We start from the raw sequence: 23,441 nt of genomic DNA on the forward strand, positions 1-23,441 counted from the left end.
GGCTGTGGTTGGTAGATCTCGTTCCTAATGTTTCGCCTACACAGAACAAGATCTAGCAGACCACAACCACACAGCCCGGAAGGCCCACAACGACCAGTTGAGTCTGGCTGTGAAAGCCTTTGACAATACATATTCATTTGCAATTGTACGAAACTCCAAATTCAGTGGACTACGGAAGATGAATCAGTCGTGGCGTGGTGGGGTTCGGTGGATCCAAATAACAAAGGTGTACGCTATGTTGATGTCCCTCTGTTTTTGGTTTAGGAAACCACAAATAAAACCCTGCTGGGAGTTAGAACAAGCAATGATAGACACTTCATTGTGTGTTTAGAGAAGGGCTGAGAATTTTACTAATTAATGTGCTAAAACCTTTATTTTGGGGTCTCTAATGAGCCCCTCCAGCTGTCAGTCTAGCCACGCCCCTTGTCCTCCCGCTTCTTTCCCAACCTTCACACTGACCCCACCCACACTTCTGTCGTCATTATCCCGGCTGCTTTGTGGAATCTCCTTTAGGTTTTTCCCTTTCTCTTCCATGGCACTCGGGCGCATGCGCCTTTCCTTCCAACGCGCGTGGTCGTTCGCCTTTCTGTTGCGGCCGTCCTTGAGTGCGCATGAGCACAAAGTGCAAAAAAAATCCCCTCGTTTAGGGCCGGGAGAGAGGCGCATGCGCACTCTCCTTTTCGGCCTCATATCGCCTCCTCTCCTTCCAGCCGGCTCCAAGAGCCGGCGCATGCGCACCAGCCCGCGCGTTTTCCTCGCTCCGGCCGCGTCGTCTTCGGCTTCTCATTGGGCGGCGCTTTTGCCGCTCCGGAAGGAGTCCCCGCCGCCCTGGTCGGTGGTCCCGGAAGTGTCCCCAAGCAGAGCCCGGAGTCGGCGGGGCCGGGGGGAGCGGTTCCTGCGGGGCCGGGAGCGACAGGCAGCGGCGGCCGCGCGCATGGCGGGGCCGGCGGGCACGGGCTGAGGGCGGCCGGTGGGTCGGCGGGGCCCCTCGCCCGCCTCGGCGCCCCCTCCTCTGTCCCTCCCCGGCCTCCTTCCTTCCGCCCTGGCGGAGCTGGGCCGGGCCGGGGGCGCGGCGGGGCCCGCCGGCGGGATGATGCGCTCCCAGTGCCTGCTCGGCCTCCGCGCCTTCCTCGCCTTCGCCGCCAAGCTCTGGGGCTTCCTGCTCTACCTCCTGCGCCGCCAGGCCCGCACCGTGAGTACCCGCAGGGGAGGGGAGCCGGCCGTGCCGTGCCGTGCCGTGCCGCCGGAGGAGGAGAGTCTCTGCCACCTCGCCTAGAAGGGCCGGGGCTGCCCCGCCATCTCCCGCCTTCAGCCCCTGCAGCAGGCAGAGGGGGGCTTCCGCTCTCGTTTCCTGCGGCGGCTTCCCGGGGGGGGGGTCGTTGGGGGGGGGGTGCTCTTCCAGCCCAGCCCCTCTGCTGCCCTTTGGGGGGGGTGCTCTTCCAGCCCCCATTGGCACCGTCCGGCAGAAGCGACCTCTTGGCAGGCCAAAGGGCAGCAGGGGAGCAGAGAGCAACTTTCCTTTCGCCTTGCAGTGAATTTTGTGCAGTTGGGGGGACAACAGTCGCTCTATACCCGTGGTGGCGAACCTATGCCACTCCAGATGTTCATGGACTACAACTGGCCATGCTGGCAGGGGCTGATGGGAATTGTAGTCCATGAACATCTGGAGTGGCATAGGTTCGCCACCACTGCCTATACCAGTGGTGGCGAACCTTTGGCACTCCAGATGTTAAGGGCTACAATTCCCATCAGCCCCTGCCAGCATGGCCAATTGACCATGCTGGCAGGGGCTGATGGGAATTGTAGTCCATAACATCTGGAGTGCCAAAGGTTCGCCACCACGGGCCTATACCGTGTGTGTGTGTGTTGGGGGGTGGTGGAATAGGATAGATCTGCAATGGTGCACCTCAATGAAAATAAAATGTATTGTCGAAGGCTTTCACGGCCAGACTCAACTGGTTGTTGTGGCCTTTCTGGACTGTGTGGCTGTGGTCTGGTGTCCTTCTCCCTGTGATACACCTCTGAAGATGCCAGCCACAGATTCAGGCGAAATGTTAGGAGCAAGTTCTACTACACCACGGCCACACAGCCCTGAAGGCCCACCACAACCAAAACAAGTGTGTCTGCTAAGCTCGAGGGGACTCCCTCATTTTGTGCCAGTCTCCACTTCCTCCTCTTCTCCACTCACACCTTTCCTGGTAGTTTTTGTTCCCCCTTTCTCTTTCGTGTGAGTTGGAAGCCAAAGAAAGGGAAATCCATTACAGACCTACATTGTAGTCCAAGTTTGAGTCTCTCACTTAACTGCCATTGGCACAAATTGCTGCGTTTAAAGCGATTTAAGCTGGCAGCATCTTCCCAAAGCAAACGGACTGCACTTTTCTCCTTTCTTTGCTTTTGTGGCTGTGTTGTTCCAGTGTTGCAAGAAGCAAGATGTTTTCCCCTAGCAACTTGCGGGGGCGGGTTGAGAGAGAGGCAGCCGGGATGCCGTCTTCCTGGGGATCCCAGGGGCCAGTGGGCGGGGATAGTTGAGCATTGTTTTCAAGCTGAAAATTTGCTTATTCTTTTGCCTGTACAGCTGTGTGCGGCTCAAGCAGAGTGGTGAACTTGTGCTTGAGACACTTCAGGAGTGCTTGGTTTTCTTTCTAAAGGTACTGGAGAAAGTGAGGCAAGGGCGATTTCTTCTCACGTTAGGGTAGCCAGAATGGTTCTGGGATCAGGCAGCGCCTCCGAGCCTGCCTTCCTCTGCTATGGACTCCAGTTATCTTGACCTGGCCACGTGCCAGAGTTTTTCTATCCTTAAAATGGGACTAATAGAGACAGGCTGCATTGGTGCATGTTTGGCGGTAGGAGGATGAAGCTGTTGGCGGAGGACCTGATGTGGTCTGAGTGGGGGGGTTTGTTGTCAGGAGAATTCGATCCAAGCCCCACTGGCTAGCGAGCATCTTTTCTGGTTGTTGGGCGCAACTGTTAACTTATTGGACAGTGTCGTCTTCTGTTTCCGTATCCCCACCCTGCCTCCAGCATGGTGTATGGTTAAGAGCAGGTGGATTCTAATCTGGAGAACCGGGTTTGATTCCCCACTCCTCCACATGAGCAGCAGACTCTTATCTAGTGAACCAGATGTGTTTCCGCACTCCTCCTGGGTGACCTTGGGCTAGTCACAGTTCTCTCAGGACTCTCTCAACCCCAGCCCCACCTTCCTCACAAGGTGTCTGTTGTGGGGAGAAGAAGAAGAGTTTTGGATTTATATCCCCCCTTTCTCTCCTGCAGGAGACTCAAAGGGGCTTACAATCTCCTTGCCCTTTTCCCCTCACAGCAAACACCCTGTGAGGTGGGTGGGGCTGAGAGAGCTCAGAAGAGCTGTGACTAGCCCAAGGTCACCCAGCTGGCATGTGTGGGAGTGCCCAGGCTAATCTGAATTCCCCAGATAAGCCTCCACAGCTCAGGCGGCAGAGCTGGGAATCAAACCTGGTTCCTCCAGATTAGATACACGAGCTCTTAACCTCCTACGCCACTGCGAGAGGAAGGGAAAGGAGCTTGTAAGCCACCTGGAGTCTCCTTACAGGAGAGAAAGGTGAGGGGTATAAATCCAAACTCCTCTTCTTCTACCACATACTCCACGGAGATCAAAAAGTTGCGTGAGGTATGCAACTGAGCGATTTCTTTGCTTCGGGGGACTCATAAATTTAGCAGTGCAGGTGAGCTTCCAAGTTCCAATAGGAAGCCACCTTTGGTCCTGTTCTGGTCCTGGGACAGCTGCCCTAGAAGGGGGTAGAGGAAGTGCTTAAAATACTTGCTGTCGAGATAGCAGCACTGAGGCCAGCGACAGGAGCCCAGAGACACCCAAGAGCCCTCGCCTGTGCATGTTTACCGCGCATGTTCCTCCCTTACTTGCTGACTTCCCATTCCAGCAGAGCCCCGGCTGCTCGCTCTGGTTGCAGTGTCACCCTGAGGCTACTGATGCAGGATGTTTTGGAGGAAGTTGGGCAAACAGTGGGTTGCATTATGCGGCAGGGCTCCCAGTTGCTTCCTCGGGTGAAAGAGCTGCGGTCTGAGAGGCTGGAGGCTGTTGAGTGCCCTCTTTATGAGGCCCTTGTGCGATGGCCGTGGATTTCCCCACTTCCCAAGCTACCCTGGTGGGGCATTTTGAGGAATCTGGGGGTGGGTGGGAGTCTCTGTGTGGTCTGCAGTGCCTTGCTCCCCACTGGGCTCAGTCCAGTACTATCCAAGGGGCTCCAGGCTTAGTTTCTTCCTTGACAGGCAGAGAAGGAAAAGGGTGGGTGATTTTGCCGGTTTGCAGTTGTAGAAGGGCCCAGAAGTGAATACTTCTGAGCGTTCCCTCCTTGTTTGTGAATGAGACTTTCTTGCGGAATAAAGGACTGTCGGATTCCTCGGTTTCTTTATTTGTAACTTTTATATCCTCTCCAGCCCAATGTGATTTATAAACGTGATCACAGGCTATATGACGTCCACAAAGCACAGTACACAGTACTTGGCCAAAGGATTTCCAAAGACAGCAAGTCGCGTGAATCTCCTGTCAGAAAAAGACTGATCTTGTTAGATCTCGGAAGCTAAGAAGGGCCGGCCCTGGTTAGCATTTGGATGGAAGACCACCAAGGTCGCTATGCAAAGGCAGGCAGTGGCCAACCACACCTGTTCATCTCTTGCCTGGAAAACTCTGCAGGGTTGTTGTACGTCAGCTGAGACTTGATGATGCTTTCCTTCACGCATAGCAGAAGGTGCTTAGGAAGAAAGCGACCACATAAACACTCCTAAAGCACAAGTAGGTGTCCAGTCACAAAGCTTCCTGATTGCATCGGGCCCTGTTAGCTGCCCTACTAGCCATATATTTAGGTTTTAATCTTGTCCCCTAAGGAAAAGCTTGCGGGGAAAAACACAGCAACAGTCCTTGCAGGCCTTGTGAAAAATCCATCGTGTTTTGGATTACCTTGCGGGGAGGGTGTTTGTCAGGGGTGAGGGACACAAATATCCAGAAACGGGCAGGGGCAGAGGAGGTGTCCTAGGATTAAGGACTGGTGTGGGGTGTGTAGCCAGCATGGGAGGTGATTTGGGGAGGGCCGGTCCCAGGTCGTGAAGGGCTTTAAAGATGAGGCCCAGCGCTTTGAAGTGAACTTAGGGCCAACTCATGCAGCTCGGCCTTCTGAATCAAGAAGCAACTGTACTGAAGAAGAAGAGGAGGAGGAGGAGGAGGAGGAGTTTGGATTTATATCCCCCCTTTCTCTCCTGCAGGAGGCTCAAAGGGGCTGACAATCTCCTTGCCCTTCCCCCCTCACAACAAACACCCTGTGAGGTGGGTGGGGCTGAGAGAGCTCCGAGAAGCTGTGACTAGCCCAAGGTCACCCAGCTGGCGTGTGTGGGAGTGCCCAGGCTAATCTGAATTCCCCAGATCAGCCTCCACAGCTCAGGCGGCAGAGTAGGGAATCAAACCCGGTTCTCCAGATTAGATACCCGAGTTCTTAACCTCCTACGCCACTGCTGCTCCTTGTGCGCTTCTTGAAGCTTCTGGGTTGCCTTTAAGGGCAGCCCCATGCGGAATGTGCCGTAGTAATCCAGACACAAAGCCTGGGACAAGATGTCTAGGCCAGCAGAAGGGAGGACTGCATCCAAACCAAGTACAGGTGAATGAGGCCACCTGGGCACAGCCCTGATCTGAGTGTCCACTGGTGAGGCCGTTTCTGAGAATAACTGTGCTTTCACCTCGAAGAAGGAGGGTGGTTTGAAAAGTCTACCTTTCAGCCCGGACTGTCTCCAGCTTTTACCCAGTTTTCCCTATGGTGCATAAATTGTTAGCTGTTCCGGGGCCCCTTATCATGGTCACTTTCATGTCATAGCATTTTTGGGCACATCAGTAGCTGGGTTGAGTCCTTGAGTGGAGAAAACCCACAGTAGGTTAGTTTCAGTGGGTAGCTGTGTTTGTCTACCGTAGAGCAACTACGTTCGAGTCCAGAAGCACCTTTGAGGTTTTCGGGGGATAAGCTTTCAAGAGTCCAAACTCCCTTCATCAGATGTCTGATTCTTGAAAGCTTCTACCCCCCCAAGATCTTGTTGGTCTAAGGCAGCCATTCTCAACCAGGGTTCCCTGGTACCCTGGGGTGCCGTGAGCATGTCCCAGGGGTACCGCGGCAACACTACCGCACCGCCCCCTCATTTTTGTGGTGTCTCCCACCGGCGCCAGGAAGGACATGGAAATGGCCCATGGGGCAGGGCCTGCCACAAGGTCAGCGGCCGCCACCCCCCCTCCCCCCCCGCAGTGCTTCCCTTCACCCTGGGAGGGGAAGGTGGGGGGTGTGGCAAGCAGGGGCAATGGGAGGGGAAGGTGGAGGGTGGCGGCAGGGGTGCCGTGAGATATGAAGAGTGAGGTCAAGGGTACCCTGACCTCGAAAAGGTTGGGAAACACTGGTCTAAGGTGCTCCTGGACACGAATCTGCGCCTTCCAAAGCAGAAACCTGGCCCTCCCTCCATGTGCCTCGGATGAGGTATGTGTGGGTGTGCTGGCCCCTGAGGGCATGCAACGGGAAGACCTTGCTGGATCTTGTGGGCTCAGGGTTTGGCTAGAATAGGAGACCACCTTGCCAGATCTTGGAAGCTAAGCAGGCTGGGCACCGGTTACTGTTTGGATGGGGGACCACCACAGACTTATCAGGGTTGCTACGCAGAGGCGGGTGATTGCAAAGTAATTTTTAATTTTATCTATGTCCCGCCTTTCGTCTGCCGGCTTGTCTCTGTGGTTTGCGCTCAGAATGTGGGCAGCCTGCCTGGGCCGGAAGCCAATCCCAAGACCGGGGAGGCTGGGTTGGCTAATTTTGGAAGAGCGGCTGGAGGGTGTCGACCGTGCAGGTGCCTGACGGAGGCACTTGAGGGGCAGCTGTCGTCGTGCCTTCATTGGGTCCTTGCCCACCCTGGTGCCCTTACAGCTGAGGGGCGGGGCTGTTTGAGGAGAGGCAGCAGGTGGAGACGGGAATAGACTTGGGGGAGGAGAAGGGGAGCTATAAGGAGCCGTCTCCTGCGGAGTCACCCCATTGGCCCCTTCTGCCCAATGGGAGCGGCTGACTTCCACGCCCCTGGCAAAGGGCTGTGGCCAGCGTGTGCTCTGCCGCTGAGCTCTGGCTCCTTCCCAAGGGTTTGGAGGGCCTCATAAGTGTGCCAGAGGGCTCTTTCCCAGTAGGGGCTCCGGTCCTTCTAGAGCTCAGAAACTCTGTACTCAAGGAATGTTCCTGCCTCGCTGCTTCAAGCGCTGTGACTTCAGTGGTCCAGTATTTAATCAGTTGGGGTGCTGTGTGGTTTCCGGGCTGTGTGGCCGTGTTCTAGCAGCATCCTCTCCTGATCCTCTGAAGATGCCAGCCACAGATGCAGGCGAAACGTCAGGAGAGGATGCTGCTAGAACACGGCTAGACAGCCTGGAAACCACACAGCACCCCAGTGATTCCGTCCGTGAAAGCCTTCAACAACATATTTAATCAATTGGTTTATTTGTTTAGAAAATATTTTGCCTTAGAACAGTGTTGGCGAACCTATGGCACGGGTGCCAGAGGTGGCACTCAGAGCCCTCTCTGTGGGCACTTGCATGTTCATCATGTGGGGGGAATGCCCCCCCACACACACACATCTGGGCTGACCTGGGCCGCTGGGCTCAATTATTAGCATTAAACCTAAGACCTAGTTTTGGGGAAGCAGAGTAGGTAACCCTGTTACGCGCTGTTAAACCCCACTGATTTTCACGCGAAGAACTAAAGCGCGATTCTTTACCTGGGAGTAAGCTTGGTTGCTGGCAATGGGGCTTGCTTCTGAGTAAATCCTCCTAGGGTCGTGATTCACCCGTTGGAAGAATTGCACGGTTGCTTCAAAGCAAAGCCACTGACTACCACCAAGCTTACTCCCGAGTAGCGCACACCTCAGAGCCAACCATTTTTTCTAAACTAAAACCTCAGTATTCAGGTTAAATTGCCATGTTGGCACTTTGCGATAAATAAGTGGGTTTGGGGTTGCAATTTGGGCACTCGGTCTCAAAAAGGTTCACCATCGCTGCCTTAGAAGAAACTTAGTCGACCCCCCACCCTCGGAAGGAGTGTATCCCTCCCCTGTAGGGCCACACAGAGAGAACTCTGGGATCACCCTGCACAGTAGGACACAGGAGTGCCCTGAAGGGTCCCTGGGTGGAACACAGCCTAGTTCCTACTTCCCAAGTGCCTGCCTGGTTATGCTTATGCTAACCCTGCAGTTTAGCAGCAAACGGACAGGACAAGCATACTGGCAAAGAGGATGTGTGGCACATGCTGCTATGTCCTCATTGGCATTTAGTCTGGCATATTTTAAATCATCATCATCAACATCATCATCATCATCATCAACCTTTTATTGGCATGAGTTTAAAATACAACAGAGAGGTTGAGGAGAATCAAGTTAAAATAAGTAGGTTCGGACATTTCCAGCAGTTAAAACAATAAATAAATGAATAAACTAAAATCTGTGGCGAATCTGTTGTGCCAGCGCCAGGAATTTGGCAACATCTAGGGATCTCTGAGGAGACTGATCACAAAGCAGATAGAAAGATTTGACCTTGTCTGATGAGTAGGCATAGTTCTGAGTATATGGGTCTATATATTGTCTTCTAGATGAAGCATACAGTTCGCAATCTAGGAGGGTGTCCTCGATTGTTTCGGTGGCTTTTTGTGAGCAGGGACACGTTCTTTGTTGGTATGGGATCTGGAGAAATCTGCCGCTCAGGACTGCTGAGGGTAGGGCAGTCAGTCGGGCTAGCATTAAGATATGTCGGAGGTACGGCGAAGATATATTGTAAAAATACCTTGGTAGCCCTTTACTGAAGCGGAGAAGGTAGGAGCCCTCAAGTGCTCCAAACATAAATATCTTCAGAAATCTAAATTCTGGCTGTTCGACAGTGGAATTCACTGCCTCGGAGAGTGGTGGAGTCTCCTCCTTCGGAGGTTTTTTAACAAAGGCTGGATCAGCATATGTCGGGAGTGCTTTGATTGTGTGTTCCTGCATTGCAGGGGGTTGGACTTGATGGCCCTTGGGGTCTCTTCCAACTCTATGATTCTATTACTATCTCTTGCCTTGGCAAAACCCTTTGGGGGTCACCATAATTCCTGACAGCAGTTTCCGCTGTCCAAGCCTTCCTCTGCCACAGATCCTATATGTGTGTGTGTTTTCTGTTATTCCTCGTATGAATTGCTGAGCGCGGGGGCGGGGGGGGGGAGCACTCTGCAAACATTCAATCAGCTACGTTACTCTGGGTTGCTACCTTTAGTAAATGCTTAGAAATCTTTCCTTTCCTTCTGGCAGGTGATCCAGTATCAGACGGTGCGCTACGATATCCTTCCCCTCTCCAAGGTCTCACGGGAACGGCTCAGTAAGTGTGCTCCTTACCAAGAGGGGCTTTTTTATATTTCCTCCTGGGATCGTGCAGAATATTAGAGGGACAGACAGGTGGCAGACAGGTGGAGCGTCCAGATTGGCTCTGACCCCGTCTGCTCCCCTTTCCTCCCTCCTTTCTTGGCAGATCAGGTGAAGAGAAAGATTTTAGTTCTAGACCTCGATGAGACGCTCATCCACTCCCATCACGACGGGGTCCTGAGGCCCACAGTGAGGCCCGGCACACCGCCTGACTTCATCCTTAAGGTGAGAGGCCTGGCGCAACTAAGGGCAAGCCACAGCGGGGCTCTGGGTTGGGCGGGTGGAGGCCCAGCTGGTATGTGGAGGCAGAGTGGCTTGGGATACAGCAGCCAGGTGGAGCCGTGGCTCAGGGAAGAGCTGATCCTGGCCGTGCAGAAGGTCCCGAGTTCGACTCCTGGCATCTCCAGTTAAAAGGACCGGGCAGAAGAAGGAGTTTGGATTTATATCTCCCCTTTCTCTCCGTAGGAGACTCAAAGGGGCTGACAATCTCCTTGCCCTCCCCCCTCACAACAAACACCCTGTGAGGTGGGTGGGGCTGAGAGAGCTCTGAGAAGCTGTGACTAGCCCAAGGTCACCCAGCTGGCGTGTGTGGGAGTGCACAGGCTAATCTGAATTCCCCAGAGAAGCCTCCACAGCTCAGCTGGCAGAGCTGGGAATCAAACCCGGTTCCTCCAGATTAGATACACGAGCTCTTAACCTCCTACGCCACGGCTGCTCCTCCTATTTTTATTTTTATTTATTTATTATTAGATTTAATATACCGCCCTATCCCCGAAGGGCTCATGTATAAAAACATCACATATAAAACATAAATATAATATAAACAGTAAGAATTAAGCTAAAACAGCGCCCCACGAAACCCTTACATAACCCTCCTGGAAAGAAATAGAGAGAGAATAATGGGTCCCAACAATGTTAGGGACCCATAGAAAGCAGGGGAGGGTGCTGGGGCACCTTCAGCAGCTGGTCTCTCCAAAGGCCTGGTGGAACAACTCAGTCTTACAGGTCCTGCGGAATTCCCCAAGGTCCCGCAGGGCCCAGACAGCTGGCGGGAGAGTGCTGCTCCAGTTAAAAGGACTGGGCAGAAGGGAATGAGGAAGTCCTTTCTCTGCCTGGGGCCCTGGAGGGCGAATGCCAGCCTGAGCAGACAATACTGGCCCTGGTGGACTGATGACCCTACTCAGAAGGAGGCCCCGCCTTCAAGTGTTTCGAGGCTCTGTTTGGTCTAAATATGTAACAGTCACGGTTTGCCACTTTCAGGCTCCAGGTGTTGCATTTAAATGGGTGGGGCTGGATTGACCTAAATGTCGGAAGAAGGGGAGTCACCAGGGGTGGGATCCAACCAGTTCTCACCACTTCTCTAGAAGCGGTTACTAATTTTTTCTGAGTTCCGAGAAGGGGTTACTAAAGCAACCTCCCTGCCCAATAGGGACTGGAGGGGCGTGTGTGCTGCCTGTTTGAATCCCACCACCATCGGAACCTATTATTAAATTTTTGGATCCCACCACTGGGAGTCACTGCTTCTGATTCCAGGCTCCTTGGAGAAGGAGTAGCATTTGGCCCACCCCTGGCATGGGGGGGGGGGGCTTTGAAGGACCTTGCTAGAGCTGCCCCCGATTTTCCTGTCGAGCCTTCCGTTCGAGGCCCCTCTCAGTCCCCCACCTCTTGCCGCTGTCGGGCACCAGAGGACACTCCTGAGTCCAGGGGCTTCTCTTTACCCTGAACATTGGTGTCCAGCGTGGTGTGGTGGCTAAGAGCAGGTGGATTCTAATCCTGAGAACTGGGGTTGATTCCTTCTACTTGAGTGGCGGACTCTTATCTGGTGCATCAGATTTAGCTTAGCAAGCCTTTATTGACATAGACAGCAGTACAACAATAATAAAAAATGGATTAAAAAGCATGTACAATACAGGAAATAAATGTTAGGTCGAAGGAAATCTACTGGCGTTTAGTAATTTCCAGGAGAAAGTCTACCACTATCGTACAGAGAGAAGGATCAGGGTTGTCCAACAAGTAGTGTAATCTAATTAAATCGGGGAGATGGGGTAAATGTAAAGGAGTAAGATTCACATACTCGGAACTGATTTCCTTGAATCTGAGACAGTGTAGTGATTGGTGGGCCAGAGATTCAACTGAGCCATTGTTACATGGGCACAATCTTTTAGCCTTTTCTTGCTTATTGAATCTGCCATGTAACAAGGCAGAAGGCATAACATTAAACCTGGCGAGCATTATGGCTCTCCTTTGAGCAGGTTTTATTAAGCAATACAGGTAGGTGCACCAGATTTGTTTCCCCGCTCCTACATTCCAGCTAGTCACAGTTTGTTTCGAACTCTCTCAGCCCCACGTACCTCACAAGGTGTCTGTTGTGGGGAGAGGAAGGGAAAAGGCGCTTGTAAGCCCCTTTGAGGAGAGGGAGGCGGGGTGCAAATCCAAACTGTTCTTCTCCTTTGTTGCCCGTGCCTATTTTGGCTTGGAAGAGTCATGGCCGAGGGGCAAACCTGCTCTCATCAAGAGATGGCTTCTGCTAAATGTGTCTCCCTTTGTTCCAGGTCGTCATAGACAAGCACCCAGTCCGCTTTTTTGTACATAAGAGGCCACATGTGGACTTTTTTCTAGAAGTGGTAAGCCAACAGACCCTTCTCATGGTATGTGTGTATGTTTGGGAGGGTGGTGGTGGTGGAGGAATCGTGGCCCTTTCTCCTGTGGTCCAGGATTCAGAGCGGGGCTGTCTGCCACACATGTTATCCGTGACATGTGTGTAGAAGTCGTGCCCGTGTCGGCTCAGCGCTTTCCCCTTGGCCAACCTCCCCTCTGGAGGGCTACGAAGCTGGTTGGAAGTCTGGCAAACAAGCCCCGTGAGTGGAGCATGCATGAGCTAGCATGTTCTACTTAGGAAGAGGACAGTTAGGGGAGACGTGAACATTCTCTTCAAACGCAGCACGCTGCTCGAAAGAAGACTAGGCCTTAAATCTGGCTAAATCTAGCGGGCTTGAGTTGCAAGAGGCTGGACTTCAGGAGAAACTTTCTTAAAGGCAAGCACGGTTTGACTTGGGAACCAGTTAGCTCTCCTTTGCCAGAACTGTGCGCACTGAGCATGGACGCGGATCTGCCCGGGATCTTAATCTTTGGGCTCGCCCGTGTGTTGGGCTATGGTGCCAAGGGCTGATGGGAATTGTGGTCCATGAAGATCTGGAGAGCCACAGGTTGCAGACCCCTAGTCTAGATGGCCTCGGGGCTCCATTCATTCATTCATTCATTCATTCATTCATTCATTCATTCATTCATTCATTCATTCATTCATTCATTCATTCATTCATTTATTTATTTAAACTTCTATACCGCCCTTCCCCGAAGGGCTCAGGGCGGTGTCCATCAATTATATAAAAACAGTTAAAATCCATTTCACGCCCAATCCCAGTTAAAAAACCATATATAAATTATAAAAAATTCAGATGGCGATTAAAATTGTTTCCCCTTCCCCATTCTTGCACCCACGGGGCCCAGATATTTATCACAGAAGTGTGATGTTATCCCGGCTGGCCAAATGCCCCAGGCCATTCATGTCTCACCAAGGAGGGACCTGCCAGGGTCAGTGAGCCGGCTGTTGCTGGCATCGCTGAGATGACTTGAGGGACACCGCCTGGCCAGGGTCAGCTGCTTCAGCCTTTGGAAGCCAGCCTTGAATGCCGGGGAGCTGATGCGGGCTCAGAAGGAAGCGCAGGAGAGGGGGAAGCCAGCTCTGCCTCTGTTTCCTGCCCTGTCTGTTCCCTGGCTGGCAGCCAGATATCGGCCAAGGAGGCCTGTGGCGCTGGGTATGCTTGGAATACCTGGTTATGTTTTCTGGCAAGGTAGGGCTGGGACTTTTGAGTGGGAGTGGGTGGTCAGCCAGTACCTGTCTGGGAGGAGGAGGAGAATGGCCCAACCGCCTCTGCCACAGAGCCCTGGAACCCGAGATCCCTTTCAGGTGATGCAAACGCCCCGGAACCAGCTCGTCTGGTCTCTGAGGCAAGGAGGGCCCTGCTTGTGTCAAGGTTTAAACGGCAGCACTAAGCCCTTGTCTGGCTGGATCTGCCGGGCTCCCGGGGCGTCTGCCGGTCCTCCTCCTCCATGCAGAGCGGCTTCAACCAGTGGTGGGATCCAAAAATATTAGTAACAGGTTCCCCTGGTGGTGGGATTCAAACTGTGGCATAGCGCCAATGGGGCTGGGCACGACGGGGGCGTGGCCAGGCATTCCGGGGGCGGGGCATTCCTGGGCTGGGCTGTGATAAAGACGCAGCCGCTGCGCCGGTCCTTGGGCGGGAAACGAATGCACGCAGGCTTAGGCTGCCACGCACGCCGGTGCACCTCCTGCTAGACTGCTTCAAGTTCTGCGCGCTACTGCTGAGAGGAGGGGCGTAACTAAGGCCAAAATCACGTGGCGAAATCACCAATTAGTAACCCCCTCTCGGCACACGCAAATAATTAGCAACCTACTCTCGGGAACCTGTGAGAACCTGCTGGATCCCACCTCTGGCTTCAACCCCTCGGGGATGGGGCGGTATGAAAATCTAAATAATAAATAAATAAACCCTTCAGCTCTTGCTAAGTTCCTGTCCCTCTTCCTTTCCCTCACTTATTGGATTGGTGTTGTCAAGGCAGGAGCTGATATGTGCCTCTGAAGCCTGCAGTACTCACGGACACAGGATTTATTACATATGGCGCCTGCCACTCCCCAGCCAGAAGGGGAGCCAAAGTCCCTTTCAGCCACCCACTTTCTCGTTCGCGTCTCACTCAGCTGCAGTCGGCTCAGCCTTCATTCTGACTCTTGAACCTCGACGTTAACGTGATGCCAGGGGACCCCTGGGTGGGCTGCCCAGAGACTTCCGTTGGTGCAGGATGTGGGGAGCTTGCCGGGAGGGGGTGGGCCACAGCACACGGCGTTTGGAGGCGTCTCCACACTGTGCCCTGGGTTGTGCAGTATCAGGAGGGTTTCTGAGCCTATTCAGAGTGCGTCTTCTTTACCAGCAAGTGGCCACAGCTTTCCCGTCCATTGGGAGAGATCATGGAATAGTAAGAAAAGGACTCCCAGCACAGAGGACTCCCCTGGAGACTTCATGCAGCCTCTTTTCTTGTTCCTTTAACGGCAGCACATAAGCAACGGGCCCTGCCACGCTCCGTCTGGCTGTCACTGTCTACGGGAACGTGGCTTCAGCACGTGGCTCCCAGCCTGTCTGAGCACGGGGACCCCTTTTTAACCTTAAATTCTGCAGACTTCCCCAGGTGATAGGAGGTATACTATTAGTATCCCTTGATTGAGTGACAAATGGCAGTGCTTTAGTGCACCTGTGGATTCCCAGGATCCCTTGTGGCACGGGTGTCAAACTCGTGGCCCTCCAGATGTTCATGAACTACAATTCCCATCAGTCATAAGAACATAAGAACTAGCCTGCTGGATCAGACCAGAGTCCATCTAGTCCAGCATTCTGCTATTCGCAGTGGCCCACCAGGTGCCTTTGGGAGCTCACATGCAGGAGGTGAAAGCAATGGCCTTCTGCTGCTGCTGCTCCTGATCACCTGGTCTGCTAAGGCATTTGCAACCTCAGATCAAGGAGGATCGAGATTGGTAGCCAGAGATTGACTTCTCCTCCATAAATCTGTCCAAGCCCTTTTTAAAGCTATCCAGGTGAGTGGCCATCACCACCCCCTGTGGCAGCATATTCCAAACTCCAATCACACATTGCGTGAAGAAGTGTTTCCTTTTATTAGTCCTAATTCCCTCCCCCCCCGCCCCCAGCATTTTCAATGAATGCCCCCTGGTTCTAGTATTGTGAGTATCCCTCCCAACATGAGCATTGGCTATCCTGGCAAGGGCTGATGGGAATTGTAGTTCATGAACATCTGGAGGGCCGCGAATTTGACACCTGTGCCTTGTGGTAACTCCTCAGCCCCCAAGGTTGGGAGCCACGGGCTTAGACTGCAGGTTGGGGTGTTGGGCAGCCTTTTCATAGGGAACTTTTCCTCAAAGCATCCAACAAGGGTGGTGGGCGGGGCGTCATCCGAGCCGTCCGTTCTGGCTCATTGGGCTGTTCCTTTCATGCTTTGCTGCCCTTGCTGCTGACCGTTCTGCTTCCCCCCCACCCCTTCCGCAGGTGAGCCAGTGGTATGAGCTAGTGGTCTTCACAGCCAGCATGGAAATCTACGGCTCGGCTGTGGCTGACAAGCTAGACAATAATAGGAGCATCTTAAAGAGGCGATACTACAGACAGGTATGTCTTGCAGCCCCCACCCCACGGGTGATGCCCTTCTGCTGCAGTCCATGGTGATTGTGGCCCTTGACTCTCTGTTTCCGTGGTGTCCTGGGGGATGTCAGGGGAGGGGGGGGGTTGTTTTGAGAGTTCTGACCCGTCCTGCTTCTCTCCGCTCTCCAGCACTGCACTTTGGAGCTGGGCAGTTACATCAAAGACCTTTCGGTTGTACACAACGACCTCTCCAGCATAGTCATCTTGGACAATTCGCCGGGAGCGTACAGGAGCCATCCAGGTAGGGCCGATGTAACCTCAGCTTGTGGGTTCTGTGGGGCAGAACTTGGAATGAGTTTGCAACAACAAAATTTAAAAACAAAACGGGTTTACTTTCTTAACATATAACATCAACATTTAACATCACACTTCAAGGTCCTGTTCAGGTTGCGTTTTCAAGTCCTTCTAGTTACAGTCTACTGATACTGCCAAGTCCAATTCTTCTTTGCAAGGGGGTTGGCTCCTGAAGACTCCAAGGGCTTGGTGAACAGGATTCAACATGGTGAAGGTTTCCAGGAGAACTCTCACCCATTGCAAACATAAAAAGAACCCTTAACAAGGTGTTAGGGGCTTATACAAATCAAGGTCCGAGTCTGGTAGCCTCGTCTCCTCCAAACCACATGAGCTCTGCAGCCTCCTCCTGCTTTGGGTCTCCACCCCTTTCTGGGTCAACCCATTCTGAGCATGGGGGTTACACTGACACACACACACCCCGCCCAGCACCCTCCACAGAAGAGGGGTGGCTGGATTGGCAGGTCTTGTTCATTCCTGCGCTGCCGGGCCTGCCCACTGCCTCCTTTCCCTAAGCCTTGCCTGCTTCCTGTGTGTGCATTGGAGCCCTTCTACAAATAGGCCGGGGTGTTCTACTGGGGCTTAGTCATTAGAATAATTTTGTCATTAGAATAATAATTAGAATTGTCATTGGAATAATAATTAGAAAAGTTTGGATTTGTATCCCCCCTTTCTCTCCTGTAAGAAGACTCAAAGGGGCTGACAATCTCCTTGCCCTTCCCCCCTCACAACAAACACCCTGTGAGGTGGGTAGGGCTGAGAGAGCTCAGAAGAGCTGTGACTAGCCCAAGGTCACCCAGCTGGCATGTGTGGGAGTGCACAAGCTAATCTGGTTCCCCAGATAAGCCTCCACAGCTCAGGCGGCAGAGCTGGGAATCAAACCCGGTTCTCCACATTAGAGTACACCTGCTCTTAACCACCACACACCACTGCTGCTCCTGTGAAGAGAGGGTAGGCGAGGTGGCTCAAGGGAGGTATGTAGCTGAGTGTGGATTTGAACCAGAATCTCTTCTGAAACCCTGATGCCCCCGCTTCAGCTGCCTTATTCTGAACCAGACCTTTGGCCCATCAACAGCAGTATTGCCCAGCCAGGGTGGCAGCGGCTCTCCAGAGCCTGTGGCGGAGGCCTTTCTCACGACTGCCCTGAGCCTTGGAGCCTGACTTCAGTAAGGAAAGAGCAGGACAGAAATCAAACGAATAAATACGCTGCATTGTCGAAGGCTTCAGCGGCCGGAATCACGAGGCTGTTGTGGGTTTTCCTCTGAAGATGCCAGCCACAGATGCAGGCGAAACGTCAGGAGAGAATGCTGCTAGAACACAGCCAGACAGCCCGTAAACCCCACAGCACCTTAATAAATACACCACCTGCTGCCAGAGCTGCCTTGTTTACTGGAGATGCTGCTGCCTGGGATTGAACTTGAGACCTTCTGCCTGGCATGCAGATGCTCCCCCACGGAGTCACACCCCCTTCCCTGTAGGGGGATTGGAGTCAGGCCCCTGGTCAGACCGGCAGCAGCTCCCGGGGTCCTCGGGCAGAGAGAGGCCTTTTACATCCTCTGCTGGTCAGCAGGAGGGGCTCGCCCGCTTTGCTCAAGGGCCTTGCTTCATTTGGGTTGTGGACAGGCAGATTTTCTGGGTTGCAACTAAATGTGGGGTGGGATTGGGGGGGAGAGCATCCCTCAGTGAGAACAAGGCCAGGGTTAGAAATAATCCAAGCAGCGGTTGACGCCGGTGTGTCCTTTGGCAGATAACGCGATCCCTATCAAGTCCTGGTTCAGCGATCCCAGCGACACAGCCCTCCTCAACCTGCTCCCAATGCTTGATGCCTTGAGGTAAGGTTCTTGCGTTGGATCTTGTCCACGTCTGCTCGCTTTTCCAGAATCTTGTTGACTTCTATTTCTACATTTTTTTTTGTTGCTGCTTCTCTTCCCAATTGGGAGTCATCTGCAAATTTAATAAGCGGTCCCTCCACCCCTTCATCCAGATCATTTATAAGAAGAAGAAGAGTGAAGAGTTTGGATTTATATCCCCCCTTTCTCTCCTGCAGGAGACTCAAAGGGGCTGACAATCTCCTTGCCCTTCCCCCCTCACAACAAACACCCTGTGAGGTAGGTGGGGCTGAGAGAGCTCCGAGAAGCTGTGACTAGCCCAAGGTCACCCAGCTGATGCAGGTGGGAGTGCCCAGGCTAATCTGGAATTCCCCAGAGAAGCTCCTTCCACAGCTCAGGGCGGCAGAGCTGGGAATCAAACCCGTTCCTCCAGATTAGATACACGAAGCTCTTAACCTCCTAATGCCACATTGAGAAGGGGCTTAATCCTCCAGTGGTGGAACCTTGGTACTCTATAAAGACTATATTCCCATCAGCCCCTGCCAGCATGGCCAATTGGCAGGGGCTGATGGGAATTGTAGTCCATAACATCTGGAGTGCCAAAGGTTCGCCACCACGGTCCTACGCCACACTGACCAGTCCCATGCCCAGAACGGAGCCATGTGGCCCCCATCCGGACACAGTCAAATGAAATCCCATTGGCAGCTCCTCTTTCGTCTTACTTGGTATTTATTCCACCTGATCAGGATCCAGAAGGAGTTCAACGTAAAAAATTAGTGCACTTGAGCCATTACAGATACAGTTAAAAGTCATAAAGAAATTCAAATAATAACACAAACAAAAAAAGCAACGGAAGGTTGTTGGGGGCATGCCAGATGAAACAGAGCGAAATCATCACCCACAGGCAGAGAACAGCAGTAGAGAGGGAACAAATGAATCTCCCTGGGGAGGGAGTTCCACTGTTATGTGCTCCTCCCCCCTGGAACAGGGCAGGTGGTGAACTAGAACCCTGTGGGGAGGAGGGAGAGAGTTGCATGACGCCCCCTCTGTTGAAGCAGCGGATTTACTCGGAGTAGATCACCTTGTAGGACGCAATGTAGACAAGAACTGATAAGACACACAGTCACCAGTGCAGTTCTTTTTATTGCTATCTACTAAAGCAAAGCAAAGCCTTTATTGGCATACATAGAACAACAACAAAACACAACAAACATAAAAAATTTTAAACGGCAAAAAGGATAACCTCAGATAAATACATATTGTTACTGGCTCTGAATTATTTCCATAACAAAGCTTGCAACCTCTTCACAAAAAACAGAATCAGAGTTATTCAACAAGATAAATAATCTAATCAAATCTGTTAACTCAGATTGGAAGAGAGGCTATCTACTAACAAAGTGCTTCGCCAAACCACAGGTGTTTTTAGGCACACACCACACTGCTGTCTGTGCTAACTATATACAAATCAGGTGCCCTCACCTTATCAGGTATGAACACGGTACAAGCTTTGCACTCGGTACTAATCTGCACACGGCACCTGTTAGAAGGCGGGTCCAGCTGTCATTTAGATTTTGTTCAGAATAAGATACTGCTTAAATAATATAAAATAGAGGAAATAAAAAAGAAATTTAGCAGAATAGTAAGGAAGATATAAGAACAAGCCAGCTGGATCAGACCAGAGTCCATCTAGTCCAGCTCTCTGCTACTCGCAGTGGCCCACCAGGTGCCTTTGGGAGTTCACATGTAGGATGTGAAAGCAATGGCCTTCTGCGGCTGTTGCTCCCGAGCACCTGGACTGTTAAGGCATTTGCAATCTCAGATCAAAGAGGATCAAGATTGGTAGCCATAAATTGACTTCTCCTCCATAAATCTGTCCAAGCCCCTTTTAAAGCTATCCAGGTTAGTGGCCATCACCACCTCCTGTGGCAGCATATTCCAAACACCAATCACACGTTGCGTGAAGAAGTGTTTCCTTTTATTAGTTCTAATTCTTCCCCCCAGCATTTTCAATGAATACCCCCTGGTTCTAGTATTGTGAGAAAGAGAGAAAAATTTCTCTCTGTCAACATTTTCTACCCCATGCATAATTTTATAGACTTCAATCATATCCCCCCTCAGACGTCTCCTCTCCAAACGAAAGAGTCCCAAACGCTGCAGCCTTTCCTCATAAGGAAGGTGCTCCAGTCCCTCAATCATCCTCGTTGCCCTTCTCTGCACTTTTTCTATCTCTTCAATATCCTTTTTGAGATGTGGTGACCAGAACTGAACACAGTACTCCAAGTGTGGTCGCACCACGGCTTTATATAAGGGCATGACAATCTTTGCAGTTTTATTATCAATTCCTTTCCTGATTATCCCCAGCATAGAGTTTGCCTTTTTCACAGCTGCCATACATTGAGTTGACATTCCCATGGAACTATCAATTAAGACGTCCAAATCCCTTTCCTGGTCTGTGACTGATAGCACTGACCCCTGTAGCGTGTATGTGAAGTTTGGATTTTTTTGCCCCTATGTGCATCACTTTGCATTTTGCTACATTGAACTGCATTTGCCATTTCTTAGCCCACTCACCTAATTTATCAAGGTCCGCTTGGAGCTCCTCGCAATCCTTTGTGGTTCTCACCACCCTACATAATTTGGTATCATCTGCAAACTTGGCCACCACGCTACCCACCCCTACTTCCAGGTCATTTATGAATAGGTTAAAGAGCACTGGTCCCAATACGGATCCTTGGGGGACACCACTCCCCACATCTCTCCATTGTGAGAATTTCCCATTTACACCCACTCTTTGCTTCCTGTTTCTCAACCAGTTTTTAATCCATAGGAGGACTTCCCCTCTTATTCCTTCATTGCTGAGTTTTCTCAATAGTCTCTGGTGAGGAACTTTGTCAAAAGCCTTTTGGAAATCCAAGTAGACAATGTCCACTGGTTCCCCCTTATCCACATGCCTATTTACATCCTCAAAGAACTCTAGTAAGTTTGTAAGACAGGATTTGCCTCTGCAAAAGCCATGCTAACTCTTTCTCAGCAGGTCTTGCTTTTGTACATGTTTTATAATTTTATCTTTAATGACAGATTCTACTAATTTACTTATATGTTATATAAGTTTTATAAGATGATGGTGTAATGTTAGTTAATGCAAAAAGGAATTAGGAATAAGATGAGGAAGTAGATATGATTTAATTGAAAGGCATTTGTAATATTTTAAAAGGACTTAAACAATGTATGTCTGATTTATGTTGACTTATCAATAAAATTAATTTTAAAAAATAGATTTTGTTCATCTAAACATTTCCACGTGTTCTGACACCCTCTTTCTCACCTGCGGCAGGTTCACAGCAGACGTCCGGTCGGTGCTCAGTCGGAACCTCCACCAGCATCGCCTTTGGTGACGGCGGCTCCTCCTTTCTTCAGGGTTTGGCCCACGACCTCTGCCTTATCCCGCCATCGGGCCCGCCCCGCCATCCTTGCCACTTGGACTCTGGGGACCGTGTTTGGACTCAGCGCGGCGCCCGGGGATGGGCTCGGCCCGAGCCAGCCTCCCCCCGCGCGAGCTCACGGCCGCCTGCTTCTACCGCCTCCCGCGCCCTGGGCACACCGGCTGCTCCTCGGCCGGGAGAGTGGAGGCTGACAGAGATATTGGGGGGAGGGGGGCACTGGCACCGTTGGCCTGACTCCAGCTGCTTTGGGGGCAGATGGGCAAGAAAGGGGGGTGAAACAAGCCAAACGCACCCCGGAGTGCAACGGACACTTTGAGACGAGGCTTCGTTTCTCATTTTAAAGACCTAGCTCCCTGTACAAAGAACTTCCTTCTCTGGTTTCTTTTTTTCCCCCCTCTATTTCGACCCTGTTTGCATATAAAAAGAGAGAACCCCCCCCCCCCTTTCACTCGATAAGAGCTTCTTAGATCATCTGGCGTAGCTTTTTGTCAGTTGACAGAAGAGGCTTGTCCTGTCTGTTCCCCTGGAGTGGGCTAAGGATACCACTCCTTTGTTGCAGTGGGGGGTGGGGAGGGACCAAATATCAAGCAGTTCTAGCCTTGGAACGGGTGTGAGAAGGAGGGCTCTGAAAACGTAGCTCTGGGAGGTCCTTTTGCCAGGCAGGGATTACATTGATGCAGTGTTCTTTAGTGGCTGACGGCACGGGATGATTAGTGAAACAGTTTATTCTTCCCCATCCAAGGTGACGTCCGTAGGGAAAGGGGCCCTTTGCTCTCCCGCGCATCTTGGGAGTCACTGCGCAGGTGAGAGTTGAGCTTCGTGCACAGTTTGGTGTCCTGTCGTAACACTGCACAGGTACAACGGATTGGAACTGGGCAGCAAGAGAAGCCCCTGAGTGGGTGTGGGTGGGGAAGGCAACTCAGTGGCAAAAATGAGAAACTGCTCTGGACACCACCACCCCCAGTGCGCTTTGGTTACTGTAGCCAACGTGTTGACCTTTTGCTCGATTCCTTCGTTGTCACTTGGAGCCGAACTCCATGAGGTGGTGGGGTGGGGAGCTGGACACACAACACGGGTTTGAACTGAGGATAAAGCAGTTCCGTGCTCTGGTCTTGGGCAAGCAGTTATGCACCCCTGGAAGCTGGCTGGGTTCCCCTGAGGCCCCCCCCCCCAAAATCAGACCCTCTTTGGTTGATGGTTTTCCCTTCCACTTTGAGAGTTGCCGGAGCAGATGTTGAGGGGGTGTTTGTGTTATTGGTCCAGCATCTCGCAGAAGAGCAGCTGTGCCCTGACTCAGACCTCTGTGCTTCACCTGTGCAGTGCAGGAGCAGGGCCAACAAGTTCGGTTATTTAACTCTCCGTATTTCTGCTGGGGGGTTATAACTTAAAGCACAGGTGTCAAACTCGCTGCCCTCCAGATGTTACGGACTACAGTTCCCATCATCCCCTGCCAGCATCATGCATCATGCTGGCAGGGGATGATTGGAACTGTAGTCCATAACATCTGGAGGGCCGCGAGTTTGACACCTATGCCTTAAAGAGAAGGTGGGGCTTCCTTCGCTTCAGCTTGTTCCCTGATCCTTCCTGTCCCCACCTGAGGCTGTCCTCCCCTCCCATAGAGCTGCTTGGATGCTTTAGTGAAGCGACTTCGTCATTGGAACACCGCTGGCCCACCTTACAGGGCTGTTGCACGGACTTCCGCAAGAGACGTGAATGGGGAAAGGTGCCAGCCCTGCCACTCAGCAGGGCGCCGCCCCTCACCTTATTGGTCCTTTTTTCACGTGACTGCCCTCCAGTCTGCCGGATCTATTATTCGGGGCCAGTGCACGTGATCATTCCTCTCCGTTGACGTCAGGCACATGACCTGTCAGTTTACTGACTCGCCTCCTCCCCGACATATCCTTCCGCGCCTCTTCCCCTGACCTTTCCTCCCTCCACGGTGGGCTGAGGTTCCCCCGTCCCTTGAGTGCCCCGTTCCCCCCCCCGCGACTACCGGCCACACGCTCCCCGCCCCCCATCCCAGCGAGTACACCCGAGGACCTTCCGCGGACTACTTTGTTTTGGTGTCAACGGGTCAACGCCAGCGGAGCAGCGCTTGCGCAAGAGGCGCCTTCGTGAATTCCACCTGGCGTAGCGCCCGCTGGTGGCTCGTGTTGCGCAAAAGG

At 52.3% G+C, this 23,441-nt stretch overlaps 1 protein-coding gene across 1 annotated transcript; it reads left to right on the plus strand.

The window, feature by feature from the left end:
- The first annotated feature begins 799 nt into the window (after window positions 1–799).
- Window positions 800–21,641, plus strand: CTDNEP1 (CTD nuclear envelope phosphatase 1). Its single transcript, XM_048516880.1, has 8 exons — window positions 800–1,192; window positions 9,322–9,388; window positions 9,539–9,657; window positions 11,985–12,056; window positions 15,564–15,680; window positions 15,843–15,954; window positions 17,752–17,836; window positions 21,168–21,641. The coding sequence occupies exons 1-8, from the start codon at window positions 1,091–1,093 to the stop codon at window positions 21,226–21,228; spliced, it is 735 nt and encodes a 244-aa protein (XP_048372837.1). The 5' UTR covers window positions 800–1,090; the 3' UTR covers window positions 21,229–21,641.
- The last annotated feature ends 1,800 nt before the right edge of the window (window positions 21,642–23,441 follow it).

Source organism: Sphaerodactylus townsendi, linkage group LG15, assembly GCF_021028975.2.
Source record: "Sphaerodactylus townsendi isolate TG3544 linkage group LG15, MPM_Stown_v2.3, whole genome shotgun sequence".
Classification (NCBI taxonomy): Eukaryota; Metazoa; Chordata; class Lepidosauria; order Squamata; family Sphaerodactylidae; genus Sphaerodactylus; species Sphaerodactylus townsendi.

Coding starts and splice junctions, on each gene's coding strand:
- CTDNEP1 (XM_048516880.1), top strand. CDS start 1,091: ATGATGCGCTCCCAGTGCCTGCTCGGCCTCCGCGCCTTCCTCGCCTTC. Junction 9,389..9,538: donor GGTCTCACGGGAACGGCTCA/GTAAGTGTGCTC, acceptor CTTTCTTGGCAG/ATCAGGTGAAGAGAAAGATT. Junction 12,057..15,563: donor TGGACTTTTTTCTAGAAGTG/GTAAGCCAACAG, acceptor CCCCTTCCGCAG/GTGAGCCAGTGGTATGAGCT.